Below are 16,121 nucleotides of genomic sequence, written 5' to 3' on the forward strand. Positions count from 1 at the left end.
GGTGGTAATTTGCGATTTCTTTCACAAATGCACTTTTTGGCATTTGTGAAGGTGCCATATGGTGCACATACATGCCCTTAGGGCATGTATGTGCACCATATGCGCACACATGTACATTTTAGGGGTGCTTCAGGGTGTCCTTATGACACCCTTGCATCCCTGAATTTATTCTCAATTTGCGATTCTCAAATTGCGAATCGCAAATTCAGAATAACTTCACATTCATTCCTATGGGCCTCCTGGCCCATAGAAATGAATGGGAAATTATTCCTTAATTGCGATCTTTGTAAATCGCAATTAGGGATTTTAAGAAATCGCTAAAAAATTACGATTTGTTTTATATACATACCATTTTGCAATTCTCAAATAGCAATTCTCCAAAAATCGCTATTTGAGAATCGCGAATAGGTATTTTGATACATCTGCCCCATAGTCCCACCCTCAGTTTCAGGTGAGAAGTAGAGTTTAAGGCAGCACGTCCATAGTAATCCTTTCTGCCATGATAACTTGGAGATGTTACAAACTGCTAAGTGCCCGCTTTATGTTACAAATACTTTAAGTGGACTTTTTGAGAGAAACCATTTTCTTATAAATGATATAGTTGAGAGGGAGATTTAGGCTACTTTATAAAACCCAGTGTGTCTGTGAAGATAAATATTGCATTAGGTGAAAAAGCAGCTACGCGTAGTGTACACTATTGTGCTTTAAATTTTCATGTTACAGTTAGCCAGATGACTGCACAAGATGTGATCTTGATGCTCTATGCTGCCACACTCCTCTGCAAATTATGAAACTAGGTCACCATGCATTCCTTACAGCCTAATGCCAGGCGTGCAGTGTAGCCTTCTGTGTGTATTCCTCTGCCCCTTCTTTACAGCATACATAAATGTGTGGAACCAAAAAGAATAGTATTTATAATGTTATATCTGTGATGCTTTCACCCTTCTGCAAAACTATGCTTTCCTTAATCATCCGTTTCATCTGATCCGAGCATAGAATACCTAGGGCAAGCCGAACTGGGAACGTCTAAAAAATACTTCAGTCCGGCATACACCTTGTGAGGACTCCCAAATAAACATTTCCACATTGATCAATGAAGGATAAACAGAACGCCCTTATGTTATGTGCCACTCACCAGACCATACTTTCCCTGTGGGGCACAGATAGATCTCCTGAACATAAATACTTGCTCTACCGAATCTGGGAGATGCTGGAGTTGTAAAAACGGATTGTGCCTCTTGATCGCAAGGAGTAGGCAGTGGCGGTTGGTGACCGAAAAAAATGGTAGGCAAGTGGGTGACATAAACACCCCAAAAAACCATTCAAATAAACTAAAACATTTAAAAATGAAAAAAGAAACGGTTCACTCACCTTAGCCTATAGCATGTTCTTCAGTCCCCGGCTCCAGACTCCTCTGAGTGTGAGGTCCCACGGGTCCCTATCCAATCCAGACGCTGCTCTCATGCTGTTAAGCAGCATGAGTGAAGTGCCTGAATTGGCCGGATCAGGCTGTCTCAGTGCTCCGAAGGGCACTGTAGGCGGATGCCTGCTCTCCAGCTGTCTAAGACAGCTGGGTTGGATAGTTTGAACTGTGCATGTCTGTTTGGCCGTAGCAAGGTTGCCGACCAAACCAACATCCGCTCTTCAAAGTGAAGGGCCACTCATCATTGCTGCCAATCAGGAGCAATGAACACTGGCCCCGCCCTGCCCTCTCCGTTTGGCAGAAAGCTGCAAAAATAAAGTGGTAATAAAATGATTAACTTTTTATTTTTCCAGCTTTCTGCTCAGCAATGTGTGGGGGTGGGGAGGCGAGACTCCTATGGAGAAACGGCCCCTGGGAGGAGGCCTTCCAAGAGGTGTGGTGGCCTTTTAATAGCAATGTGGTCTACAGAGTTCGCTGAATTAAGCCCTGAGCAAGGTTGGACTGGCCTCTAGTGTATTCTAGCAGTGGCCGATGGGTTGGTCTGACAGATCAGTATGTGGGCCATTTATTAGCAGTTTGTGGGCCTGTTTTATCGCCAGATGGGATGGTTTTTACTGTTGATGTTCCTGATATTATCAAAAACATTTCCTGCAGAAAACACAAAGGCATGCAGTATCATATTCCCTGCAAATTAGCCATACAATGGATCTTTGCAAATTAAAAACTGGCTTGATTGGAAAATGTAGGCTGCTTTTTAGTTATCTGTTTTGCCAATACAGGCAACTTTTATTTTTGTGCCTGGGCCTTTTTTGTCCCAGTCCCACCCAGGCCCTGAATACCTAAAAGTCTTATCTATCACAGTCTAATGTAGAATCCACGCATATGGGCACTGTGTTACTAAGAGATAGAAGAGAGGAGACTCGTTTGGAGTTAACTTTGAGGTACAAATATGCTGGCAATCTTTATGGAATCAAAAGCGAGAAACCCCTTATGCCACGATATGTGTGCAGAAGTTGGATGGAGGGATGATTTTTTTTTTCTAAATCTTTTTATTGAAAATTAAAGAAACAGACAAGGCAAAAAACATGATACAGTAGGATATCTGTCCGAATGAGGAAGGAAAAAAGCAATACAGGTAAGTATACAATCAACACCGGGGGGGGGGGAGCAGGGGAGAGAAGAACTCCAGACAAATATATACTATACAATACAAGGAATGGTAGGTCAGGGGGAAAGTGGAACTTCAGGAATGTCTACAAGAGGAGGAGTGCAAATGTCTCCACGGTAAATGTTCCAATGGCCCCAGATCTTACCCCATTTCCTGGGTCGCCCTCGTGCCACATAGACCGTCTTCTCCCTAAACATGAACCAATCCATGTTTTCCATCCATGCCTCGACCGTGGGTGGCCGTTGAGAACCCTACAACTGCGCAATATCCCTCTCAGCTACCGTATTTCCCAGGGTCGCTCATTGCATCTGCATTACATCATAGTAACTTGGTTCCCAGACATTCAAGAGACAACGTCTGGCCTAGGGCAGCAAGGTAACACCGGTAGCCTCCTCCATCTTATTGTGTATCCCATTCCAAAAAGCAGCCACTTCAGGACATTCCCAAATTATATGCAGAAACGTCCCAAGCAGCCCACAACCACGCTTGCACAGATCATCCTCCGAGTAACCCATTCTAACCAAACGGGGGCCACTCACATAAATTCTATGCAGGATTTTGAGCTGAACCAAACAGAGACGGGCCGAAATCGCGACCTCTTTAGGAGAAGAGATCGCAGACTGCCAGTCCTCATCATCTAATTCAAGGCCATCTCGGGTCCATACGTCCTGGAGCTGCACCAACAAATCAGTCCTATCGTTAATCAGTTTTTTGTAAATCAAAGAGATAGTACTATCCGGCACATGACCATCCAGTATTCTATCTTCAAGCGGAGAGGACTCCAAAATCTGCACACCCTTATTGAAAACAGACTGCAAGGCATGGTGGACCTGAGCATACCGAAAATATTCTCTATCATTCAGTTGGAACTCAGTCTTTAACTCCTCAAAGGTTTTAATCTTACCCTTAGCCCAGAGGTCACTCACCTTACTAATGCCAATCATATCCCATTTCTCAAACCCTTTTGTCGTCCACAAGTTACCCAGCTTCTCGGAAGCAAAAAGCGAGGTCGCTCGGGTCAGTCGATTCTTCCAACCCATCGCAGTATTTGCACAGTTCCATACCTGTACCGCAATCTTTGTGGGCCCCGAGAGGTGCCCTCCAGCCAATCTCGAATAAAGCGCCTGATAATAATTGCCCCCCGGCAATAACCACCTGTCCATTGCAAATGCGGGGTTCAATTCGAGTCCATACATACCATGATTAATGGCCCCCAATTGAGATGCCCAGTAATATCTTTTGATGTCAGGGAGAGCGATACCACCATCATACCATGGAAGCGTCAGCTTGGCGAGGGCGATACGCGATCGCCCATCCCAGATCAACTTCCTCTGGAGACTCTCCACCGTCCGAAAGTAGCTCGCGGGAACTATGTCAAAGGCATTCTGAAGAGCGTACAGAAAGCGTGGCAACGACATCATCTTAAAGAGCGCCGCACGGCCGAGCGACGAAAGCGGCAGCTTGCGCCAGCCCACCACGTCAAGTTTCAACCGATTTAATGGAGGGAGCAAATTCTGTTAGTATCGGACAACCGGGTTCAACGATACATAAACCCCAAGATACTTAAAACCCGTTTGTGTAATCTGAATGGGACAACCGCACGGCAAATGGGGGACATCTCCCGAGAGAACGTATATGTAAGATTTAGTCCAGTTAATAACCAGGCCAGAATTCCTACCAAAAGAGGTAAGGACATCAAACAAAACAATTAACGATTTCCGGGGTGACGTCAAGTACAACAGTATATCGTCCACATAAAGTGAGATACGATCTTCAAAGTCTGGGGCCCACTGAATACCCCTCATCGACGGTTCCCATCTAATCCAGGCAGCAAGGGGCTCAAGAGCTAGGGCGAACAGGAGCGGCGACAATGGACAACCCTGTCGTGTACCTCTCCCAAGAACGAAAGGGTCGGAGACCCGACCGTTGACCACAATCTGCGCCAACGGGTCCTCATAGAGGAGTCTCACCCAGCCAATGAAGCCAGGACCGAAACCAAACTTAGTAAGTACGGCCCACAAATACGGCTACTCCACAGTATCAAAAGCCATCGTGGCATCCAAGGAAGCCAAGATGGCCGGCTCACGCAATGATGCAGTCCTCGCGAGGACACCATGCAAACTTCGCAGATTCAGGGCCGTATTTCGATGGGGGATGAAACCGGATTGATCCGGATGAATCAAGTCACTAATCACCTTTATTATACGGTTGGCCAATAATTTAGCAAGAATCTTGGGTTCCGCGTTAAGGAGTGATATCGGCCTATAAGAAGCACAACGGTCCCTTGGTTTCCCTTCCTTATGAATCACCACAATGGTCGCAAGACGCTGATCACGGGGAAGGGAGCCCCTATCTCGTGATTCTAGGAACATGTCACGAAGATACGGCGCCATTTTGTCGGGGCGTAATTTATAAAGTTCAATGGGGAGACCATTAGGACCCATCGCCTTCTCCGAACGAATGGAACGGATAGCGAGCGCCACCTCATCAGCGGTTATTACTGCATCCATCAACTCTCTATCCGCATCAGACAAACTGGGCAATACAATGTCGCGTAATAATAAATGTGAATCTTCCTCCGGTCTATCGGATACGGGGGAGTATACTTCCTAGAAATGCTCCGCAAAACACTGGACTATCTCCTCGGGGTCAGTCACACGCATACCATTCACTCTCTCAATCACAGGAACCACACGACTCGCCCTCTCTTTCTTATCCAACCATGCTATCCGTTTACCCGCTTTATCCCCGACATCATACAATCGGCCGTGCTGTTCCCTGCTCATGACTTTCACAGCATCCGTCACCAAATCCCTGTACTCTAGTTGTTTGAGACGCAAAACATGCATCTTCCCACGGGTGACGCCCAGTTCTAAATCATGCTCCAGTTCGGCGATCTCTGTCTCAAGGCTAACCACCTCCTCATTCCTACTCTTCTTAGCGCCAGCAATCAACGACAACGCCTGACCTCGGATAACCGTCTTAAAAGCTTCCCAGAGCGATAACGCTGAAGACACCGATCCCTCATTTTCAACAAAATACTGGTCAAGGGACTTGACCAAGGAAGCGCGAGTCTTAGGGTTACGGAGATACCATGGATTAATCTGGGCTACTCGCCCCTCTGCACTCAGACGCGACTCCACCCGAAGCCACAGTGGAGAGTGATCGGATATTCCCCGAGCCAGATGTCGAACCTCAGTAACGGAGGGGGCCTGCGCAGCTGGCACCAAGACGTAATCGATCCTGGAAAGGCTACCGTGTGCACCCGAGTGGAAAGTGAATTGGTTCTGGGCCGGATGTAGCAATCGCCAACAGTCCACCAAACCCAGTGTATCTATGAAGCCGCTAAGCCAATTCTGTGACCCTGTGAGGTCCCTGGGCGGGTGTTGATCTTCCCTACCAGAGACAACCGAGTTAAAATCTCCGCCCATGACCAGAGTCCCCTCAGGAAGTCCCAATACATCACGCCCCAAGTCCGCAAAAGTTGTCGACTGTAATCCCGGGGGAACGTAATCAGAGAGCAGGGATACAGTTCTACCCTCCCACCTTCCAGTGAGAGCTACGTAGCGCCCCCTATCATCCAGGACTGTTGCGTCTATTTCCAAGGGGAGAGAACTCCTAACTAGGATACCCACCCCTCTAGATCCAGAGGAGAACCCCGCATGGGCAACCAAACGATACCCTTTCCGGTTCATTGCATGACAGGTGTTACCGATCAAATGTGTTTCCTGCAACAATACTACATCAGGGGAAAGTCGTTTCAACAGTTGTAACACAACCCCTCGCTTTATCCTGTCTCCCAACCCATTCACATTCCAACTCATTAGTCTCAATCCCCTACCCCCATCCCGAAAGTGAAAGTACATCCAACCCCCCTCGGAGATCAGCATCCAAATCAAATGATAGAACAATACGTTGGCTTGTACAAAAACAAAACACACCCAAATGAACACCCCCCACCCCCAAGCCAGAAACCCGTTACAGACCCCCCCACCCTGCACCCCTGCGTAAGACTAAATAGCCACTCCAACTTGCAGTGTGCCTGTAGCCCTAACATCGACCTAGTCTTCAAAAAGAACCCCAGAGGAGGAAAGAGTCCCACCAAGCGCCCCTCCACTCCCGGGTATGACACAGCAATTCACACCATAAAAGTCATCGAACCACAGTCAGGGCTATCAGCAAAGTTCAGAGGCCGGAAACCATGCTCCTATTCCTGCTCCATCAGGCCGCCCTCCGCTCCTCCAGAATGTTTCTCCTGGCCACGCTGTTGAGGCAAAGTATCAAGCCAGTCTCCCACCGCCTCTTGACGATCAAAGAAATATGTCCGTTCCTCGAGTTCAATGCGCAACTTGGCCGGAAAAAGCATTGCGTATTTCAGCCCCATCTCCCTCAGTCGTCGTTTAACACCCAGAAATCCTAGTCTTTGCTTTTGGATAGTCTGTGTAAAGTCTGGGTAGAAACTTACAGTGGTGTTTTCGTATTTCATGGGTCCATCCACCCACGAGGCCTGCAGGATAGCGTCTCTATCCCTGAAGTTAAAGATTCTGGCGATGATGGGCCTCGGCGGGGCACCCAGCTTCGGTTTACCACCCGGCACTCTGTGGGCGCGTTCAACTGCAAAGAACTTGCTCAGTCCTTTCGGTGCTAGGTGCTTAATAATAAGATCTTCAACAAAAAAATCCGCCGCCGGATCCTCCAACTTTTATGGGACCCCAATAATGCGTACATTGTTACGCCGGGCCCTGCCTTCAAAGTCCTCCAACCGGCGAGCAAAAAGATCACCGGAGGTTCGCAGGTTACGGACCTCTGTCTGCAAGTCGGACACATCACCCGTTAGGCTGGAAGTCTTCAGATCCAAAGATTTGACCTTCTCATTAGTTTTTGATAAATCCGTGCCGATTAAATTGACATCGATCGAAACAGTGTCCAGCTTGTGGGCGAGAGTCTCAAATTGTTGGCCGATGGAGGCCTTCATCCCGTCAAGGGCGCCCATGACGTCTTGCAAAGTCAATTCCGCCGATGAGGCAGGGTCCTCCCCAATGCCTTCCAGAGATTTACCCGAACCACTGGGGGATCCTTTAGATTGGGCATAGCGATCCATGTTGTTCGCTTGGGTATAACCACCTCGCCGAGTGATCTTGGACTTTTGCTTGTCTCCAACAGGTCTGGTCGCCATCATGGACAAAGAGACCCCAGAAGCAGTGGGTACCGAGAGAAGATGGCCGCTCTGAAAACCGCAACCAAACCATCAACGGCAATCAGAGGGTACAGACCGTCCGGGCCCAGCCTACACACTCAGGATAGCACTCATGAGCGCTTTCTGCTCGCAGAGGCACACTTCCTGACGGGATCAGACTGGAGCCTCAAAAGTGAAAGTGAAAGTCCAAATCAAGACGACAGTCCGTGTCCCCTCAGGCCGTTGTTGTTCAACCTCTGCCCGGGCACCATGCCAACTCGAGCCCCGGGCGACGCCGAGGGGCAGGCCGAAATATTCAAATCGATGTTATTCCGGTTCCTGAAGTCCAATTAAAATTTGGACAACGGTTGCTGCCTCAGCCATGGTTCGTCTTCAATAACCCGTCAACGTAATCAGGATAGATGCGGGAGGTTGCGAGGGTCTCGGGAGCCCTGTGCTCACGCGGCCATCTTGGTTGCGCGCGAAGCTCCTCCTCCTGGAGGGATGGTTTTAATGAGTTGTTTGTTCTGTTTATCACTACTAGTCCAGCCTCCGGGTTGTATGTGTGGTTACATGTTTTATTTCTTTTACATGCAAAACTTAATAAAAAACAAATTGATTCTAAAAATGCCTGTCAATGTTTAGATTTGAGTTCAGATGGGAAAGAAAGCTTCTCATTTTCACCAAATACACTTGTCTTTTTTTCAACTGGCAGCCAAGTCTACTTAATAGTTAGAAATGTTCATGGGTTGTAAAAAAGGGTCTCACATCCCACAGAACCTGCATTTCTCCTCTTATACTAATCTCTTTCTCCTTAATACATATCCAGAAACGGCTAGACAGAACAGATACATTTTTCCTTTACGTTGCAGCAAAAACAGCACTATAGCCCATTGCAATTGAAAAGGTTCTAATGGGAATAACATTTGCATACCATATTAAGATGATGAAATTTAAAGGCAAACTCTAAAATGCAACTCTTTTTTTAAATACTTAACACTCCTAGTCATCCAGCCAGATCTTTTTTGTTTTATAGCTTCACAGTAGTTTAAACAAAGTTTAAGAAAACATCCATTCAACATTTGGGTATCATCGGAAGCATGGTCTTGCTCCTTAAGGTTCTTCAGGATCAGATTCTCCAGTTATGCCGGGCCCCCCATCAAATATATAGAATGACACCTGTACCCCCCCAATAATGCTGCCATATCACATTACTTTTGATGTGTGAGAATTGAGGTCATGCAAGGTTTAGTGATGTTATCTAGGAATCCTGGCTTTTTAGGGATAAATCTGACTTTTTCTAAATCTGTTTTGTAACCAGCCTGCTACATAACCAAAACAATCAGAGGTAAGTTTTATTGTACATCTAATTGCTGCTAACGATATCGTCTCAAAACTTCACGAGATAGACTCATTGTGCATCTAGTTCAGGGGTGTTCTCGGTAAGTCTAAGAGGGCAGGGTCCTCGCCAGGTCTTCAGGCTTATCTCAATATTTGTATATTCTTTGCAGTTAGAATCTTGCATGGGTATTTATCTTATGTGGCTATTCTAAACGCTGGCTTAGATCACACAGCAAGTAGTGATATGAGATTATACAATTCAGATTGTTCAAGTTATAACTCAATGATTCTAAGTGTTGGTTTAATATTTGTTAATGTAAATTATAGAATATTTTTTTACTTTCATAAGAGTGGTGGCTCACAATTGTACGAGTGTATGGTACCTGTTGTATCGTATCATTAGTTCTTTTTATTAATTAATAAATGTATTGTACACCAGCGGTTCTTAACCTTATGTTTTCTATGGACCTCCACTGAATCATTGTTGGTATCTGGGAACGCCTACAGAGTCAACATTGGAAGCAATCATTTTGATTTGGATCTCAAAACTTTACACAAAGGTACAAAATCACGTATAAACCAATCAACTGCTCAAATATTGAAATATTTTGTGTAGTTCACAATCAAATGTAGAAAAAAGGTTTCATATTTCCAATGTTCTTCTTTATTTGTATATACGTTATTAATTTTGATATTATTTAATGAACAGTTGTGGACCCCTATAGTAGGGCCGGACCAGTTGTTAAGAACCTGCTGTACACCATTGTTAGTTTGATCAGTACACACGTTTGCCTAATCAGTTAAGTACCCATTGTTAATATTCTACTAACAACATATTGCCTTTTTTCTTTTTTTGTGATGGTATTTTCATTTGTTAACTGTTTCAACCATCTGAAAACAATGTAACTTTTTTGTTTTTATAGATTTATCGAATTCTCGGAAAGACTGTGGTTTGCTACCCCATTGTTTTCGATTTAAGCGACTTCTACATGTCTCAAGATGTCATGCTGTTGATAGATGACATAGTGGTAAATTTTAAGTTATTTATTTAAAAGCGGCTTCAGCAACATATTGACTTGTAAAATGTGTACTGATATGTTTTAACAAACAACAACAATGCCATATTAGAATCAATCAACCACACGCACAGAATAAAACGGGTTATAACAAGGTTATGACACTTTGCTAAATTATGAAAAGGTCCTTGCCAAAACTGTCTTCCTTGTATATATCAAAGAAAGTTATCTGTTGAATTTAAAGGAAGACGAGTAGTGTTGCTATTGTACTGTGTTTACACAAGAGACAGAGGGACCAGAATAGATAAGGAGGCGTGGCTTTCGCTGACCCTAGCTCCAATAGCGTGAGAGTGAGGTGGGAGGGGATCAAGTATATGAACATTTAATGGACATGGACGTCAAGTTACCAAGTGACGTCACACACCCTATGGCCCTTACATTACACACACCTGCTTTCACATAGACACACACTCTCACGTAAACACACTCATCCGCAAGCTTGCACACAGTGGCATAGCTAGCACTTTGGCCGCCCATGGCGGTCCCTGTGTTTGTAGCCCCGCTGCGGTTGCATCAAAGTGCGGGGAGGGGTTCCAGCTATTTGCACTCCTGTCTTTTATTACACTAACAGTGAATAATATATTATTCACTATTAGTGTGATTTAAAAAAAAAAAAATTGACGGAAAACAAAGAGTGGAGCCCCAACCAATGTCTATAAGCACAAGCTGCCACTGTCCTGGCACTGATTTTTCCACCTCTGAGGCCAGGAGTCGCAAAGGCAGTGCCAGGGGTCACAAGGAGCAAGCCAGGGGTCGCAGCTGTGACCTATAAATGACATGCATCTTAATGGAGTGACACTTTGAGGACAGGATATACATTGCTGGATTGCGGATGGAGTGGTGGCAGGGAGGGGCCGAAATGATGACCTTATTTTGGTTCCGGGGTTCGTACATCTTTTATAGACACAAGAACAAATCTGGATCAGTTGCAGTTAATTTATCTCACGAATGCCCAACCACAATCCTTTTACCACCAAGAGCGAAGTGCAATATGCTTTGGGAAGGGCCACTGGCTGCTTGAACAGGGCGGTTCATGATCTTCATATAAGTGATGTGTGGCGATGCTTTGAATATGTAAGAAATGGCATCTCTCTGCATCATTCGAGAAGGACATTACGCTCAGGGGGGGGACAACTTTTCGATACCCCAATCTATGTGATCCAGGGGTGTGCTTTTCCACCTCAACCTGAATCTACTGTGATCTTACATCATGCAAGATCGGGGTAATGTAACTCTTCTCTTCGACAGTAAACTTACACACGTTATAAAAGGCCAGAGAGGTGGCTTGGGTGTAGTATCCCAGTCTGTCAGTGTATCCGGGTCTGTATTTGTGTGTTTTAATTCTTTCAATAGATAGAGCTGCTTGTTGCGGTAACAGCTTTCATGGCAATCATTTATTTTAAACATTATTGTAGAGTTGGGGGCGATTCTAACCCCAAGGAACGGATATGTGAATATCTAGAGTATTCTCGTTGATGGAAGTGTATTGTAAAAAGGTCAAATCATGCCTATGTGGCTACAGGTGATTCGAGAATACATCCTTTCTAACGTACCCCAAGACTATCATTTCCCAAAAATTCATATGATTATTTCTGTTCACTATTTGACACTTGGAGGTCCATTTTCTTGTGGGAAATCTCTTTTTTTGAGGTGTAAAAAATGTCCTTGCTCCTCGTTAGATGGACTGATTCTTTAAGTTAAAATGTGATATTTACAGTTGCTTCTTCAGCTGGCGTTTACTCCCTTTACCAGTAGAGGCCTGTCGCTGAGAGTGGCGGGGCCCTCAACCTCCGCCTTTTTCCAAAGCATGAAGAGTGTCCGTCAGGCTGACAGACACTCTTCGTGTTCGGGTCAGGTATCCAGGCACTGTACATGCACTAAATGAACGGGCATCTGGCTGTCTGAGCCGAAATGTGCCAGGCTGAAGATTTCAAAGCCCCCTTGATATGACCTGTTCAGCCTGGCAAAATATTTCTGTGAGCCTTGATGACGGGGGCATCACTAATGGACTTGGAGCTGGGTGCTTCGGGTTTAAGCCCTGAAGTGCCCAGGGCTGAGTGTCCATCAATGACACTTGCCCCAGAGTGGGTAGGTGGGTGGGGTTAGCAATTCTCACTGACCCCATCCCACTCTGACAAGGGAAGGAAAGTCTTTCCCTCAATGAGAGGTGAAGGCGGGATCTTTCTTCTGTGCCTTCCTTCAGGAAACAGTAGAGGCTTCCCTCTACCACCTGAGATGCGTCCAGGTACATTTCTTTTGTAATGTTGGGTGCGTGCTTGTGTGAAGGTAAAAGTCCACATTTGTAAAGCGCACAATCACCCGTAAGGGTCTCTAGGCGCTGGGGGGCCGTCGGGAAGATTAAGCGAGCTATTGCCCAGAGTCACATGGTGCTGGGCTGACCTGCCGCCGGAGCCGGGGATCGAACCGTGGTCCCCAGATTCCAGCGTCAGTCGCCCTGGCCGCGGCGCCACACCTCTTCATGTTTGTGTGCTCGTTTGTGCGTGTGTGGTATGAATAGGTGTGTGTATGTGCTGAGTGTGAATGTGTGGGCATGCATGTGCCAGCCTTATCCCTACAGTCCACCACTATTCTTTACAATCTTTATTACAACTGCTCTGCATTCTGGAACCCCCTCCCACCTGTGACCATCCTCTGTCTTGACTTCTTTTTTGAGAGATTGACAAAGATTTCAGAAATCAGTTCTTCAGTGAAGTGAGGTTCTGGGACACGAATCACCAAGAGGTTTATCTAACTATTAAACTTAATAATCCTGTCTGAATTTAAGACCAATTGAAGATTCTCAGGGAATAACTTTTAATCCTATATAACTCTGTTAGATGTAACTCCAAAGTCAGTGTACATTTCCATTTCACAGGGTTACGCCTCACTGCAGCTGGAACAGGGAAGATTGTGGTAATTTTCAAATCAATGATACATTTCAAACACTTCACTATGATGAAAAGGTCTATTAAAGTATAATCAACTATCGAGGCTGAATTCCAAATTTGAAAAATAGCCGTACTGAGGGCCATACTCCTCTTCCATTATGCTTCCTGAATTCATGTTGTTGAGGTGAAAATGCAAAGTTGTGTGTCTTCCAGGACAGGGTGTGAGGCAACCGTAGGAAGAGGAGCCCGCTACCTTGAGGTCAGAATTCGTTCCAGGACTATCATGCATGTTAGTTGAAATATATATTGTAAAGCAGATTCATTTCATGTCTGGCTTTGCTTTGGGCAATTTGAAAGCTACTTGGCTGGGCGTCTACCTAGGACATGACCAAGTTAGTCGCTCCATGCTAGAGATCTGTAAAACATCACAACCCCCATGCCCGTACTGCTACGCAGATGTCATGTCCCAATGATCTGCAGTACCCTATGGGAATCCTTGATGACTGTGAACAGCGATGAGGATTCCAAATTAGGTGACTTTGCTGAAGCAGAGACTTTTAGTGTCTCTGCTTCCTCAGATGCCTACAACGGACGGCAGGCTGGCTCCCCCTCAACCCCCCCCCCCCCCAACTCTTATAACTATTCACAGAGATCTGTGTGCATGAACAAACCACACCAGGCCAATTTACTCTTCCCATACAATGCCTGGGGCTCTTTGGAAATGGAAATTCAAAGCTGTTGGTGCCAAATAGGACCTAGTTGCAACCCGAAAAGGCCATTATTTTGTGACTTAATCCAATGATGTTAACTACGCTTTTCATGTTGAGCCACGTGTGTCATCAAAACGTAGACTTCTTAGGTCCTGTTTTCGGAGACAGTGGCCCAATATAATGAATTAACATAAACAGAGGCCCTTAGGATGACTGACAAGACTGTGGATACAGTCCTCCAAAAGTATTCTGGCATTGGCAGCACCCTGGCTAAAATGGACACCAAAATAAATGACGTGGCTACAGAAATGAAATCAGTATGGACTGATATGTTGACATTCCAAGAACGGGTAAATGTGGTAGATAACAGACTTGATGAGTCGGAAACAAATATGACCAAAGCACTGACTTGGAGGCAGAAGAGAGGATTCTTCAATCAAAAAGCCACTTACTTAGAGAATCGAGGTAGTAGGGATAATACATGCATATATGGAGAGTCCTAACAAAAAGAGAAAATGATTGTCTACCTGACTGATTTGCTATAGCAATTCTGTAGTTTAGAATTCACACAGCTGCTTGATGTGCAGCGGGCTCACCTCATCAAGGCACAACATGCAAACTCCAGTGCATAACCACGGCCAATAATCGCTTGAACCTTAACAACATCAACACTCAAAAACCATACTCATGTCGAAAAAGAAAAAACAATACACGTAGGAAGGTCACCCAGTCTTTTTATCAGTGGATTACTCATCCGATACCAATATTAGACAGAAGAAGTTTCTCACCTTACATCCCAGACTGCATCAACAGGACATCAGATATGGTCTGCTGGATCCTGCTTGCATGATCATCACTTTCAATGGGAGCACTAGAGAACTCTTTGACCCAGAAGAACTAGAGATTTTTCTGGACTCCCCTGATGACTCCTCAGTGGACACCAACAACTTTGCAAGGTTCACCTATCAAGCCTTCTGATAAAGATCCTTACTTGAATCCACAGAGCGTACCTATGAAGCAGATGAGGTCAAGTGGCACATACGTCAGGAATCCGATCATGCTGGACCGCACCAAATTGTAGAAGTATTAACCAGAGACAGGGATTTGACATGTTCACCCTTCAAACCATTGCCATACCATCACACAGAAAGCAGAAGTGATTGATTATTAAATTTGATCATGCCCAGCCTTGGCCGGGGTTGCATCCACTGGTGTTGTACTTTCGGCTTTGAATTTGATGTGTGCTTTGCTAGCTATTACCCACTTTCAAGTAGTGAGGAGAATATTGACTGTTACACTGTGAAAGAATTGTTCTGCTGCCAGCTTGCAGCTTTTGGCATGTCTCTTTTTACATTCCTGAGACCTGGTTGCTCCCATATATGAAGCTGCTCAAATCCATGGATACCTGCTTTCCCTGGATGGGTCTGGGAAACACATGTTTGAGATCTCCTACAAATATATATATATTTTGGTTGTTCCCCTTTGTACTTGCAATACAGATGTTTACCAGGTCTTGGGACAAGCAGTGTTGAGCAGCACTGGAGCTAACTCGTGACACACATACAGTTGACACCAGCATGCGGAAGCGGTTTTGCAGGCACTTGTGACCCCAGTTAATACCCCATCTCCCAAGTAATCTTAGCCAACTCAGCCCAACTTTAACAGGTGCATTTTGTTCAGAAGGCTGTGTCTCAATCCACACAGCTTTTTAGTGAGTTAGCCGGTCTCCCCTCACTCAACGAATTGCCCCTTTTGACACCTTTTGACTTTACATGCTTTCAACCCTCCTTTTGTCGTCTTTCCTTCCATTTTATTCCGCTAGTTCCCGCACATAGAATTCCAAGTCACACTTTCTAAATGGCATAAAATCTCTTTTAACATGTGAATCGTACACATGTCTAAAGATATATCCATCTTTGCTTTGTTATTTTCAATGCTAATTGATTGTTTCATTTTATCAAGCGGAAAACGATTTTACAGTATTTACATATTAAAACACAGATATAGCGCTCATTCAGAAGACTCATTTGTCTCTAAAGAACTCTCAGAAGCTCAGGAGGAATTTGGGTGGGATGATGTAGAGCAGTAGCAGGACAACAGGCTCAGAGGGTGATGTATTGCTGTTGTGGAATTGCTCATAAAAATGTGGAATGAGATTCTTATCAATAAATTAATTCCCTATAGGGTTCTTAGAAAATGGACCAATCGGGTGGGCCTTAGTGAAATGGAAAATATATACAAGATAGTGAAAAGTGGATAGATATATGCCCCCAGTAACTATAAACAACAATTTGTGGAAAAAGTATGGCAGCTATGAGTGAAAGTTGGCTGAACATCAG

General features: G+C 45.0%; 1 protein-coding gene across 3 annotated transcripts in view; it reads left to right on the forward strand.

Annotated features, from left to right (window-relative positions):
* Positions 1-16,121, forward strand: part of PHKB (phosphorylase kinase regulatory subunit beta) — a 1,437,099-nt gene that overhangs the window by 1,154,115 nt on the left and 266,863 nt on the right. For all 3 annotated transcript variants that reach the window (XM_078669366.1, XM_078669365.1, XM_078669367.1), the window contains one exon: positions 10,032-10,136. In XM_078669366.1, the coding sequence (XP_078525492.1) occupies positions 10,032-10,136 (105 nt within the window). The remainder of the gene's footprint in view (positions 1-10,031; positions 10,137-16,121) is intronic.

The sequence above is a fragment of the Lissotriton helveticus genome, chromosome 12, assembly GCF_964261635.1.
Source record: "Lissotriton helveticus chromosome 12, aLisHel1.1, whole genome shotgun sequence".
Lineage (NCBI taxonomy): Eukaryota > Metazoa > Chordata > Amphibia > Caudata > Salamandridae > Lissotriton > Lissotriton helveticus.